This window comes from Anomaloglossus baeobatrachus, chromosome 5 (genome assembly GCF_048569485.1).
Source record: "Anomaloglossus baeobatrachus isolate aAnoBae1 chromosome 5, aAnoBae1.hap1, whole genome shotgun sequence".
Classification (NCBI taxonomy): Eukaryota; Metazoa; Chordata; class Amphibia; order Anura; family Aromobatidae; genus Anomaloglossus; species Anomaloglossus baeobatrachus.
Window position 1 is genome coordinate 10402183 of NC_134357.1, and position 14635 is coordinate 10416817.

A 14635-nucleotide genomic window follows, 5' to 3' on the forward strand; every position below is an offset into this window, starting at 1 on the left:
GGCATATGGCCATATGACTGTGGCGAACTACGCCGGAAAAGTAAAAACGCCCTACCTACGATAGAATCTGTGGACGTCTAACTCGTCCATACTCATTGGTCTTACCTCTTCCCTTGATTCTTTTTTTTCTTTCTTCTTCCCTTGATTCTTTTTTTTCTTTCTTCTTCCCTTGATTCTTTTCTTTCTTTCTTTCTTTCCTCTTCCCTCGATTTTTTCTTTCTTTCCTCTTCCCTTGATTCTTTTCTTTCTTTTTCTTTCCTCTTCCCTCGATTCTTTTCTTTCTTTCTTTCCTCTTCCCTTGATTCTTTTCTTTTTTTCTTTCCTCTTCCCTTGATTCTTTTCTTTCTTTATTTCATCTTCCCTTGATTCTTTTCTTTCTTTATTTCATCTTCCCTTGATTCTTTTCTTTCTTTCTTTCCTCTTCCCTCGATTCTTTTCTTTCTTTTTCTTTTCTCTTCCCTTGATTCTTTTCTTTCTTTCTTTCCTCTTCCCTTGATTCTTTCTTTCTTTCTTTCTTTCCTCTTCCCTTGATTCTTTTCTTTCTTTCTTTCCTCTTCCCTTGATTCTTTTCTTTCTTTATTTCATCTTCCCTTTATTCTTTTCTTTCTCTCTTTTTTCCTCTTCCCTTGATTAGTCTTTAATATTTCTCTTTCTTTTTTCTTTATTCATCCTTAATCTTTACTTTCTTTCTTTTTTTTTCTTTCCCTTTTCACTTTCCTCTAACATTGCATGATTTCAAAGTAAAACCAAATTTCTTTTTTAAATAAATAATAAAGACACTAATTCTATTGACAGAAGTTTTTCTTTAAAATGACAACAGACTGCGTCTTCAATGTATCAACTTACTTCTCTGAAAAGCATGATTGGAAACAATGGGAATCTGTGATCTGCGTGAATCGCATTGTCTGTAAGTGACTGATCAATGTAATCTTCCCAGATGATCTCGCTGACATAAATACAATGTTATTGCCATCTGTAATCTGATCCGTCATTCAGGCTAAATGTATAAAACAAGCAGATGAATCTAGAATCTGCGCCTTTCAGGAGGTTGGGAGTTTGTATTTCAGCGCAGGTCGTCTATACATGTTACCATCTACATGAGAAAGGGCCAGAAATCGAATTCACTTAGTGCGAGCAGCGAGCGATAGTGAATCTGATAGAAGTGCAGGAATGAGGGACGTCTTTCTCTCTCCCAGGGTAACCGGAGCGGTTATATTCAGCTCATCCCGGACGGTTTTTATGTAACAACTTTTAATTAGATCTTGTGTTTCTTCTTTTCTTAAGTGAAGAAGAATAAAAGGTCCCGGTAAACATTGTATCATTGTCTGATCTCAAGGGTCTGGTCTATTTCTTTGGACCGATATTTGATAATGGATTGGCCACATTGGACTTTATTGACTGTGTATCAGTGATGGTCGGACGCTGCTTGTCCTGTTGATAAATGGAATATGTTCTGGGGGATTTGGTGCAAATAGATTCCCATTCCTGGAGCGACGTAACTTTTCCATTAGGCTGGATAATCAAAGCAAGAGGTGTGGGGCGGATCGCAGGTCCCAGAATACAAACCGGGTCCTGAGAATTGATTTGCACAACCTCTTATTCTGAGTAAACTCTTCTCAGCCACAAACCTTCCGGTATAATTGAGCGGACAGTTTGTGAATGATCTGCAGGGGAGACCTCACTCGCATTCAAGAAGTTCAGACTCTAAAGAGTCTGAGAACTGCCATTGAAGAGATCCTCTGACCGGATGAATTGTCCAGGGTGGAGGACCTGCCCTACATTGCATGAACAGCCCAGTGACCTACTCAGTAATGGTGTCATACCTAATATCTCCTGTGGTGGCGCTGCAGAGAAGCTGAGAACTTGATGTTGGGTTTTTTCTCAGATTGTAGCTGATCACTTGGGATTTTAGCAGCAGGGCAATCAAGTTATTTCAATGGGTGGCTGAAATAAAAAAGTAATTGTCATAAAGGCCAGAAGATGTCATCTGCAGTCTGCAGACAGATGGGTTCTGAGTTCTGACATTTTGAGCCTTCTCAGCACAGAAACCTGTGAAACTATGAGAGTCATTGTGGATATAAACTGACTATGATGTCGGCTTTTCTTAGCGGAACCAAATCCAATGACTATTCCGGATTTAATACGACCCATCTCCTTCTTGCTGCTCCAGTGTCTGCTCAGTGCGGGGTATTTTCAGGCAATGTTGGGCATTAGCTGTCAGTTATGTGTCTGCAATGAGGCAGAAATGTGAGCGCAGCTCTGGATGTGATTAAGACATCATTATTACTAAAGACTATAATAACAACCGTTATGATGTGATTGCAGCAGGTTTTGTTGGATTCCGTCCTGCAGTGCACAGGCAGCTCCGTTCCTGTAGTAGGGTCAGGTCCTTCTCTTTTGGGGATGTTGAGGTCAATGTAATGTCGGTAGTTTGGACACATTCCTCAGTGAACCATCCATAGGACGCAGAAGGCAGAAAAAGAAGCCAACGATTGCGGGTTCATGCTTTGTTTTAATCTGTATTGCATCAGTGTACAAATATAATAGAGACACAGAGCAGAAGAATGTATGTACAATATAAAACCTAAGTACCTCAAGAGCACAGACGTGGAAGGAAGGAAAGGGAAGAAGAGGAGGAAAGGTAAGGGAAGGAAGTGGGATGGAATAGAAAAGAGGGGAAGAAAGGAAAGGGAAGGAGAGGAAGGTAAGGGAAGGAAGTGGGAGGGAACAGAAGATAGGAGACGGAAGGAAAGGGAAGAAGAAAAGGGGAAGGAAAAAAGAGGAGGGGAGGAAAGGGAAAGAAGTCGGAGGCAACAGAAGAGAGGTGAAGGAAGGAGAGTGTTTATTCACAATTATTACCCACAGCAAGAACACACAACAGTCCCCGCTGTCATCATAAAACCACCAATGGCATCCCCAGGAAAGAGAAGAGGCAGGATGGATGGTCCTGTTATAATATGGGGGCACTGGGGCATTCACATGTATGGAGGCACTGTGGTAGTCACTTTTATGGGGGGCACTGTGGCAGCACATATGTGGCGGCACATATATGGGGGCACTATGGCGGTTACATTTATGGGGGTACTGTGGTTACAGTTCTGTGGACACTGTAGCAGTTATTGTTATTGGGGCACTGTGGATGTTGCAGTTATGGGGGTACTGTGCAATACACATTTGTGGGTGTGGTCCACATATAAGGAGTGGAGTTTCAGTGTTACACTGCATTTTCTAAAAGTTGGTAAGTATGGAGCCTGGCCAAAACCGAGACAGACGGGAAAAGTGAGAAATAACACCATCCCCTCCTACGCATACATAGGTAATATACTATGTATCACTCCGCTTCCTTCTCCTTTGTCTTCCCTCCTCACTTGCTCTTTCTGTCGTCTTTCAGCAGCCGGGAGTAGTCAATCTTCCCCACCAGATCCTTGTCGTAGTGAGACATGATGTGATAAATCTCCTCCTCATCCAGCACGATATTACACAGTCTCACCACAGATCTGAACTCTGGGAGGCTGAGGAGGCCGGAGCCGTCCTTGTCCATCTTCACACAGGACTGAAGAAGATTCCTCCACTCTGCGCTGGAGATCTATAGGGTTCAGGAGATACTTAATCAGGATGGTGACAGAATTAGATAGCGTCCTAGTGCTCACACAGTAAAGAACCCACATACTACTGCTTGTATAGTATACACACCACAGTACTACTGCTTGTGCAGTAAAGAACCCACAATACTACTGCTTATACAGTAAAAAACCCACAGTACTACTGCTTGTGCAGTAAAGAACCCACAATACTACTGCTTATACAGTAAAAAACCCACAGTACTACTGCTTTTACAGTAAAGAATCTTTACACTCTATTACACTGTTGTCAAAAGCTTTGTTTTCTGCAGATTTCCCACCTCCGAGGTGTGTAAACCTGAATGCTGATTGGATGAGGAGGTCAGGCGATCTGTATTTAAGTAATTAGGAGGTATGCCCTCAAGATGCCCTTTATCAGGGTGTACAGAATTATTAGCAGTTTGTTCTCAGGCAAAGCTGAGAAGTCACAGATGGTTCTCTGTCTACAGAGGACACAGCTCCCGGCACTGCTCAGATATTGGGGCCATCACACAACAGTAAAAGGTGAGGAGGCCAAGAGAGCAGATGGATGGGCCGTGGCTCGCTCAGTACCGGGTTCCGACCTCCACTTCTACTCAGACCCCAGTGAGGTGTAGGCCGGGTCCTGTAATGGTCCAGGATTATTACAGAGGAGCAAGTTGGAGCCATTCGAGATGAAGATGGATCAGAATCACCTCCCAACCTCCTGTCGGTGATTAGAAGACACTTTCCTCCAGCAGTGGAGCAGGAACAAGTCTGCGTCTCTCCAGAAAACCCCAATTGTTCTGCAGGACAAGACTCTATCGAAGCATCGGACGATTCTCTGCTTGGGGCCATTAAAGGCCTTAAAGATGGAGAATAATAACCCGGCCCCGTTCTCACCAAACCCTCCTGAGATACTTGTGGCCCTGGTTTGTGTGCTCAGATAACTTTGACCAAGGTTTCAGCCTTTCATTAGCCTATTAGGGTTATGGCTCGTTCACTATCATCAGGTGATAAAAATTTCACAGCTTTATAAAACCCTAGCCTCCTCTAACCTTGTGCCAAAAAACAGCAGTCATGAGATCTTCTAAGCAGCTGCCTAGCACTCTGAAAATGAAAATGGTGGAGGACACAAAGCAGGAGAAGGCTTTAAGAATATAGCAAAGTTGCCCTTTCCTGTGTGCGAAATATAAGTAAGAAATCACAGTGACCAGGAACAGTGGAGGCCAAGATAAGGTCTGGAAGACCAAGCAACATTTCTGTCAGAGCTGCTGGTAGGATTGCTAGAGGCAAATCTGAAGCCCTTCCTGACTGCAAAAGACCTTCAGGAACATTCAACAGACTCTGGAGTTGTGGTACATTGTTATACTGTTCAGAGACACCTGAATAAATATGGCCTTCATGGAAGAGTCATCAGAAGAAAACCTCTCCTGCGTCCTCACCATAAAATTCAGCATCAGAAGTCTGCAAAAGAACAGCTAAACAAGCCTCAGGTATTCTCGAAACAAGTCCTGTGGACCGATGAGGTTAAAATAGAAGCATTGGTATGTGTGGAGAATAATGCGGGCGTCACACGATACGATCTTTCGTGCAATCACATGAGCGATCATACCCACACCCGTCGTTTGTGCGTCACGGGCAATTAGTTGCCCGTGGCGTACAAAGTCGTTAAACCCCCGTCACACGTACTTACCTGATGAGCGACTCTGCTGTGGGCGGCGAACATCCACTTCCTGAAGGGGGAGGGACGTTCGGCGTCACAGCGACGTCACACAGCCGCCAGCCAATAGAAGCGGGGGGGCAGAGATGAGCGTGACGTAAACATCCCGCCCACCTTCTTCCTTCAGTATTGCCAGTGGCCGCAGGTAAGCTGCAGTTCATCGTTCCCGGGGTGTCACACGGAGCGATGTGTGCTACCCCGGGTACGATGAACAACCGGCGCAAAGAAGAATAAACGATTTTTTAAAATTAAACGACGTATAAACGATACACGATTTGTAACGGATTTGAGATCGTTCTGAGACGCTCGTAGGTGTCACACGAAATGACTTCGCAAACAATGCCGGATGTGCGTCGCGAAAACCGTGACCCTGACGACATATCGCACGATAGATCGTCTCGTATGACGCCCGCATAAAGGGCACAGAATTTCAGAAAAATAACATCTCGCCAACCATGAAGCATGGGTGTGGCTCAATCATGCTTTGGGGTTGTATTGCAGCCAATGGCAAGGGGAACATTTCACAGGTAGGGAATGAATGGATTCAATTAAATTTCAAAAAATTCTTGATGCAAACATAACACCATCTGTAAAAAAGCTGAAGGAGAAAAGAGGAGAAAAGAGGATTGCGTCTACAAATCGATAATGATCCTAAACACATGTCAAAATCCACTTTAGACGACCTCAAAAGTTGCAGATAAAGGCATGTGGAACATTACACGGGTAGAGGGAAAATGGTTCGGCCACCTGGATAAAAAAAAGCCCAAATAAAGATTAAAGCAGGACAGCTATACTTACCATGTGGCTGTCACACTGCTTCCAAGTCCGTTCATTAAACCTCATGAATATTCCCTGCTTCACTCGCCCACCCTCTGTGGCAGTATCTGTGATTGGTTGCAATCAGACTACCGGCGTGCGAGCGTCTGTGATTGGTTGCCCTCACACTAGCTGCCTAGGGCCCGTAGTGGAGTGTAAAAATTAATAAACAATTTTAAAAAATAGCGTAGGTCCATCGCATTTTGATACCCAGCGTAGATAAATAAAAAAGCTGAAGGCTGCAGCGCCCAGCTGTGTGCGTTATCTTGGCTATGTATCAAAATATGAGGGACCCTATGCTATTTATTTTTTTAATATTTAAATAAATAATTTAAAAAAACAGAATGGGGTTCCCCCCAATTTTTACACCCAGCCAAGCTGGGGCTAGTACTCTCAGGCTGGGGATACCCAAGGTTAATGGGCCCTCCCCAGCCTAAAAATAGCAGCTGCACCAGAATTGACACATACATTAGATGTAAAAATCCTGGGGCTTACCTGGCTCATGCTGACTGCCATCAAGTGTTGGCAATCGGGGTTAAATAAGGGGTTAATGAGAGCTGTGATTTATCTCAAGCCCAAGGTTACTAATCATGTAAGTAAAAAAAAATGAACTGAAAACATCTAGAAAAATACTTTATTTATAACAAAAAACCCCACCATCTTTCCTCAATTTATTAACCCCCAAAACACCCCTGCAGGTCCAACATAATCGACACTACGATGTCCCACAATGATCCCAGTTCTGCTACACATCCTGAGGCCGCAGTGTGCGATCACATAAAAAAAGAGAATTTTGTTGACTTACCGTAAATTCTTTTTCTTATAGTTCCGTCTTGGGAGACCCAGACCTTGAGGTTTAGCTTCTGCCTCCGAAGGACACACAAAGTACTACACCTTAAAAGTGTAGCTCCTCCCTCTGAGCTTATACACCCCCTGGTGAGCCAGTCCCAGCCAGTTTAGTGCAAAAGCTGAAGGCGAATAGCCACCCACAAGTAGAACAGAGCAAGAGCCGGAACAACCGGAGACTCTGTGCACGACAACAGCCGGGAAAAACACGCGGAACAAGGAAATTGCCAACAGGCAACAGGGAGGGTGCTGGGTCTCCCAAGACAGAACTATAAGAAAAAGAATTTACGGTAAGTAAACAAAATTCTCTTTTTCTTTATCGTTCCTTTGGGAGATCCAGACCGTGGGACGTTCCAAAGCAGTCCCTGGGTGGGAATAAACAGAAAAACTAAGAAGTAGGCAAAACCTAACTTCACAAATGGGCGACCGCCGCCTGAAGGATGCGTCTGCCCAGGCTCGCATCTGCCGAAGCATGAGCATGCACTTGGTAGTGCTTCGAGAAGGTATGCAGGCTAGTCCAAGTGGCAGCCTGACAAACTTGTTGAGCCGTTGCCTGGTGCCTAAAAGCCCAAGAGGCACCGACAGCTCTGGTCGAGTGTGCTTTGATCCCCGGCGGGGGAGGCGCCTGCGTTCTCTGGTAGGCGTCCGAAATGGTCGACCTAATCCAACGGGCTAAGGTCGGCTTAGAAGCAGGGAGGCCCTTGCGTCGACCTGTGGTTAGCACAAAAAGAGAGGTGCACCGCCTAAGCGCAGCGGTGCGAGACACATAGATCCGGAGCGCACGCACCAGATCTAAAGTATGCAGCGCTTTTTCAAAGCGATGAACAGGGGCCGGACAGAAGGAAGGTAAGGTAATGTCCTGGTTAAGGTGGAAGGGAGAGACCACCTTAGGAAGAAAGTCCGGAGTCGGACGGAGAGCCACCTTGTCTTGATGAAAGACTAAAAAAGGTGACTCCGAGGAGAGCGCAGCCAAATCAGAGACTCTCCTGAGGGAAGTTATGGCAACCAGAAAGGCCACTTTCTGTGAAAGACGATACAAAGAAACCTCCCTAGGAGGCTCAAAGGGGGGTTTCTGCAAGACTGTGAGAACCAAGTTAAGGTCCCAGGGGTCCAAGGGCCGCCGGTAAGGCGGAATGATGTGAGACGCGCCTTGCATGAAGGTGCGGACCTGAGCCAGCCGGGCGAGACGCCGCTGGAACAGAACTGACAGAGCTGAAACTTGTCCCTTGAGAGAGTTGAGGGACAGTCCCAGCTGCAGACCGTGTAGAGCTGTAGGGGGAAAAAGCGCAATAGGGTCTTACCCGGTATGAGGGTAGAGAGACAGAAAGAGGTACACTCACCTGGTAGGGTTGTGCAAGTCACAACTCCTTATGATCGCATGTGAGTGCCTTTTTGTGGTTTAGCAGCGGCCCCGGAATGCAGTATATAAAATATAGGTCAGGTAAAGAGAAAACCGGTTTAAATACCGCGCTAAAAACCACTGATGTTGTAGATGAAAAAGATTTCCTTTATTTCATAATTCTACGCGTTTCAGAGACATCTCCGTCTCCTTCCTCAGGAAAATAAATCATTACAAAAAAGGGGCAACAGAGCCTATATAAAGGAAGACCAGTAGCCACATATGCATTTGAAAAGTGAACAGCCCATATGACTCAGAGCCGATGACTCAGCGCCGCATGGAGAAGAGAAAAAAAAAAAAAAAAAAAAAAAAAAAAGGGGAAAGCACACATTAAATCAGCACAAATGAACCGAAGGAATTACCGTGAAATAACATGAACATCTCAAGGAGAAAATTAGTGGATCAGTGAAGGATCAATAAAAAACATAAAAATAATAATTATTGCGTGTTATTTAATAAAAGAGTATAAAAAGAAAAAAGTGGGGACGAGGGTAAAAGAAAAGCAGATGGTGTGCGAACCCAGAAAGTGTAGGTGATAGCACGGGGGCCAAACCTCTACACTAAACAGGAATATGGTTACTGTGGATTTGTACTTGGGGAAAGTGAACATAAATAATATGTGGAACAGGCACAAGGTGGTGGAATTAAAATACATAGAAAGTGCATATTTGCTAAAATAAATCTCTCTTATGTGTCTTTTGAATATATAAAAACGGCATATTTACATGTGAGAGGGACAGGAAGAGAAAAAAAAAAAAAAAAAAAAAAAAAACTTTTTTATTATTAAACTTGAGTTGCAAGAAAAAATTATATACATATATATACATATATACACACTTATATATATATATATATATATATATATATATACATACATACACACAAAAAAATATTAGTGGTGTATAGGGAATCGCTAGATTAAAAGTAATTGATATTTAAGGGCAAAGAATCGACTCCACTATGGAGCGGTTCTATAGAAAGGGAAAATTGTTAAAGCGTATGCGTGGGGAAGGTGACAAGAGTTTAATAGACTGAAAGGTAATGAAAAATCATAACCATGGGAAAAAAAGCTCAATACACCTGTGCTCAGCAGGTAGAGAAGAGGAGCGGTTCCCTGTGAAAGAGAGAGGACTGCTAGAGCGTGTGCATGATGGGGTGATGTGAGTTCGAAACAGTAAAACGTAGGTGCAGTAAGTTTATTTTTCACGGGTATGAACTCCTGCACTTCTTACTTGTCACCTTCCCCACGCATACGCTTTAACAATTTTCCCTTTCTATAGAACCGCTCCATAGTGGAGTCGATTCTTTGCCCTTAAATATCAATTACTTTTAATCTAGCGATTCCCTATACACCACTAATATTTTTTTGTGTGTATGTATGTATATATATATATATATATATATATATATATAAGTGTGTATATATGTATATATATGTATATAATTTTTTCTTGCAACTCAAGTTTAATAATAAAAAAGTTTTTTTTTTTTTTTTCTCTTCCTGTCCCTCTCACATGTAAATATGCCGTTTTTATATATTCAAAAGACACATAAGAGAGATTTATTTTAGCAAATATGCACTTTCTATGTATTTTAATTCCACCACCTTGTGCCTGTTCCACATATTATTTATGTTCACTTTCCCCAAGTACAAATCCACAGTAACCATATTCCTGTTTAGTGTAGAGGTTTGGCCCCCGTGCTATCACCTACACTTTCTGGGTTCGCACACCATCTGCTTTTCTTTTACCCTCGTCCCCACTTTTTTCTTTTTATACTCTTTTATTAAATAACACGCAATAATTATTATTTTTATGTTTTTTATTGATCCTTCACTGATCCACTAATTTTCTCCTTGAGATGTTCATGTTATTTCACGGTAATTCCTTCGGTTCATTTGTGCTGATTTAATGTGTGCTTTCCCCTTTTTTTTTTTTTTTTTTTTTTTTTTCTCTTCTCCATGCGGCGCTGAGTCATCGGCTCTGAGTCATATGGGCTGTTCACTTTTCAAATGCATATGTGGCTACTGGTCTTCCTTTATATAGGCTCTGTTGCCCCTTTTTTGTAATGATTTATTTTCCTGAGGAAGGAGACGGAGATGTCTCTGAAACGCGTAGAATTATGAAATAAAGGAAATCTTTTTCATCTACAACATCATTACTAGCTGCAGACCGGACTGTAGAAAAGACAGAAGAGTCGGCAAGGAGAACGGCCAAGGAGGATGGCCGGTAGAGCGACACCAGGACAGGAAACTTTTCCAAGTCCTGTGATAGATCTTGGCGGAGGAAGACTTGCGCGCCCGAGTCATAGTGGAGATGACTTCAGGGGGGATACCAGAAGCCGTCAAAATCCAGGACTCAAGCGCCACGCTGTCAATTTGAGGGCCGCAGAATTCGGGCGGAAAAACGGACCTTGCGAGAGTAGATCTGGACGGTCCGGGAGATGCCACGGCAGCATCTCTACGGACAGTTGGAGCAGATCCGGATACCAAGCTCGCCTGGGCCAGTCCGGTGCAATGAGGATGACTCGACGAACCTCCATTCTGATCTTGCGCAGGACTCTGGGCAAGAGAGCTAGAGGTGGAAACACGTAGGACAGACGAAACTGGGACCAGTCCTGTACCAGAGCGTCCGCGGCGAAGGCCTGAGGATCGTGGGAGCGAGCCACGTAAACAGGAACTTTGTTGTTGTGACGGGATGCCATTAGGTCCACATCTGGAGTGCCCCATTTGCGGCAGATCGACTGAAATACTGCCGGGTGCAGGGACCACTCGCCACCATCCACGCTTTGACGGCTGAGATAATCTGCCTCCCAGTTGTCCACGTCTGGGATGTGGACTGCGGATATGGTGGACCTGTAGTCTTCCGCCCATTGAAGAATGCGTTGTACCTCCATCATTGCCAGGCGGCTGCGTGTCCCGCCTTGATGATTGATGTAGGCAACCGCTGTCGCGTTGTCTGACTGGACTCGAATGTGCCTGCCCGCCAGCAGGTGGTGAAATGCTAGGAGAGCTAGAAGCACTGCTCTGGTTTCCAGCACATTGATTGAAAGGGCTGACTTGGACGGAGTCCAAGTGCCCTGTGCTCTGTGGTGGAGACATACCGCTCCCCAGCCGGATAGACTGGCATCCGTGGTGAGAATCACCCAGGACGGGGTCAGGAAGGAGCGCCCTTGGGACAGGGAGAGGGGCCGAAGCCACCACTGAAGAGAGCTCCTGGTCCGTGGCGACAGAGTCACTAACTTGTGTAAGGAGGAAGGCCGCTTGTCCCAACAGCGGAGAATGTCCAGCTGCAGGGGGCGCAGATGGAACTGGGCAAAGGGAATAGCCTCCACGGACGCCACCATTTGACCCAGCACCTGCATCAGACGCCTGAGGGTATAACGGCGGGGCCTCAGGAGAGAGCGCACCGCCAACTGGAGTGACAGCTGTTTGTTTAAGGGCAACTTCACAAGTGCCGGCAAAGTCTCGAACTGCATCCCTAGGTACGTGAGACTCTGGGTCGGAGTCAGAGTGGATTTGGGAAGATTGACAAGCCACCCGAATTGGGCTAGAGTGGCGAGAGTGAGCGAGACACTCCGCTGACAGTCTGCACTGGATGGAGCCTTGACTAGAAGGTCGTCCAGGTAAGGGAGCACTGCCAACCCCTGGAGGTGCAGAACCGCAATCACTGCTGCCATGACCTTGGTGAATACCCGAGGGGCCGTGGCTAACCCGAAGGGGAGAGCCACGAATTGGAAATGATCTTCTCCTATTGCAAAACGTAGCCAACGCTGGTGTGAAACTGCAATTGGCACATGTTGATAGGCATCTCTGATGTCGATAGACGCCAGAAAATCTCCTTGGGTCATTGAGGCAATGACTGATCGCAGAGACTCCATGTGAAAATGCCGCACCTGAACATGCTTGTTGAGAAGCTTGAGATCCAGGATGGGCCGGAAGGTACCGTCCTTTTTGGGAACTAGAAAGAGGTTTGAGTAAAAACCTCTGAACCGTTCCCGGGCGGGAACTGGTACAATTACTCCGTTGGCCTGCAAGGCTGCCACGGCCTGTGAGAAGGCGGCGGCCTTGGAGCAGGGGGGATTTGAGAAAAAAAATCTGTTTGGCGGGCTGGAAGAGAATTCTATCCTGTAGCCGTGAGATATGATATCTCTCACCCACTGATCGGAGACTTGTTGAAACCAAGCGTCGCCAAAGTGGGAGAGCCTGCCACCGACTAAGGACGTTGCTGGAGCGGGCAGAGAGTCACGAGGAGGCTGCCTTAGTGGCAGAACCTCCTGCGGTCTTCTGTGGACGCGCTTTTGGGCGCCAGTTGGATTTCTGGTCCTTAGCTGAGTTAGCGGACGAGGCGGAGGGCTTAGAGGACGACCAGTTGGAGGAACGAAAGGAACGAAACCTCGACTGAGTCCTACCCTGGGCAGGTTTCCTGGTCTTGGTTTGTGGCATGGAAGTACTCTTCCCGCCAGTAGCTTCTTTAATAATTTCATCCAGCTGTTCACCAAACAGCCGGGAACCAGCAAAAGGGAGCCCAGCAAGGTACTTCTTTGAAGAAACATCTGCCTTCCACTCTTGAAGCCACAAGATTCTGCGAATAACGAGGGAATTAGCCGAAGCCACCGCAGTGCGGTGAGAAGCCTCCAGCATGGCAGACATGGCATAAGATGAAAAAGCTGAAGCTTGAGAAGTTAAGGCAACCATCTTGGGCATAGATTCCCTGGTGAGGGAATGCATCTCCTCTAGAGAAGCAGAGATGGCTTTGAGAGCCCACACTGCTGCAAAAGTCGGGGAAAACGCGGCCCCCGCAGCCTCATACACAGATTTGGCTAGAAGGTCAACCTGGCGGTCAGTGGAATCCTTAAGGGAAGTGCCATCAGCCACCGACACAACGGTCCGAGCTGAGAGCCTAGACACCGGAGGGTCTATTTTTGGGGATTGAGCCCACTCCTTGACCACCTCAGGTGGAAAGGGAAAACGGTCATCAGAACCACGCTTTGGGAAGCGTTTGTCAGGACAGGCCCTGGGTTTGGTCACAGCGGTCTGAAAACTGGAGTGGTTAAAGAACACACTCTTTACTCTCTTAGGCGAGGTAAACTGGTGCTTTTCTGCCAGAGAGGGTTGCTCCTCTGACACTGGCGGATTGAGATCCAGTACAGAATTAATGGAAGCAATCAAGTCACTAAGATCTGAGTCACCCTCGGAAAGATCAATTGGGCACATGGTGTTAGCCTCCGAGCCCCCTATAAAGGCATCCTCCTCATCTTGCGAGTCAGCTCTTGAATCAGAGCCGCGGGATGAGGAGGGAGAGGAAACCCTACGGCTCCTCTTAGGAGGACGGGGTCTGTGCCCCGATGATGAATCCTCTGTGAGCTCCGGTGGACGGAGGTCAGATGATAGGGATCCAAAAGGACCCTTAGTAAGAGTATTAGAGGCACCCTGTGAAGGGGGCTGATGCATATTCATCAAAGTCCTGGACAGAAGTCCCATGGACTCAGCAAAAGACTGGGAGATAGACCTAGAGAAGGACTCTACCCAGGCCGGGGGTTCAATCACAGGTGAAGAAGCAGCCTGAGAGACCACTGGGGGTGAGACTCCAGGCTGTGGCACCTCCAAGTTAGAGCAGACATCACAATGTGGATAGGTGCTCGGTTCAGGCAGCAGGAGCTTACATGCAGCGCATACAGTATAAAGCTTTGGAGCCTTGCTCCTCGTGTGAGACATGCTGCTGGAGTGGGGTCAGCTTCTACAAAGAGAATGAACCCCAGGGAGTATATACAGAGGTCCACAACCAGAGACCGGCTGTGGCTTACCAGACCGCTGGAAGCGGTGTTGTGTGCCCTCCAGATCCCGAAGCCCGGACCTCCAATGCACAGCACCTCAGCAGGGATGCAGAGTGCAGGATGGCCCAGAGAAAATGGCCGCCGGAGCAAAGAGAGGGGGCGGGACGGGGGCGTCCCTATAGGAAAGCGGGATCTGGAGGGCCATAGAGACCTGCAGAGGAGGAGTCACGCCCAAGCAGTGGGGAGTGTCCCTCCCCTGTGCAGGACGGCCGCCGAGAGCAGCCGTGCCCGTCCCTCTGCATGAGTGACATGCGAGGGAATGGCCGCCGGTAACAGAAACTAGGCCTCCGGCAAAGCCGGGGCCTAAATTTGAGCAGCGCGGCCGATGCGCAGGCACCATCGGCGCGGTTCTCGGGCGAAAGCCAGAAAACCGCCGGAAATGCCAAAATAAATACAACAAACCCACTCTCCCCATACAATAAAGAACAGGGACCCTCA

General features: G+C 46.5%; 1 protein-coding gene across 2 annotated transcripts in view; it reads right to left on the reverse strand.

Moving 5' to 3' along the window:
* Positions 1-2501: 2501 nt before the first annotated feature.
* Positions 2502-14635, reverse strand: part of LOC142313198 (EF-hand calcium-binding domain-containing protein 6-like) — a 78528-nt gene continuing 66394 nt past the window's right edge. For both annotated transcript variants that reach the window (XM_075352181.1, XM_075352180.1), the window contains one exon: positions 2502-3586. In XM_075352181.1, coding sequence (XP_075208296.1) covers positions 3365-3586 — 222 coding nt within the window. In that variant the 3' untranslated portion in view covers positions 2502-3364. The remainder of the gene's footprint in view (positions 3587-14635) is intronic.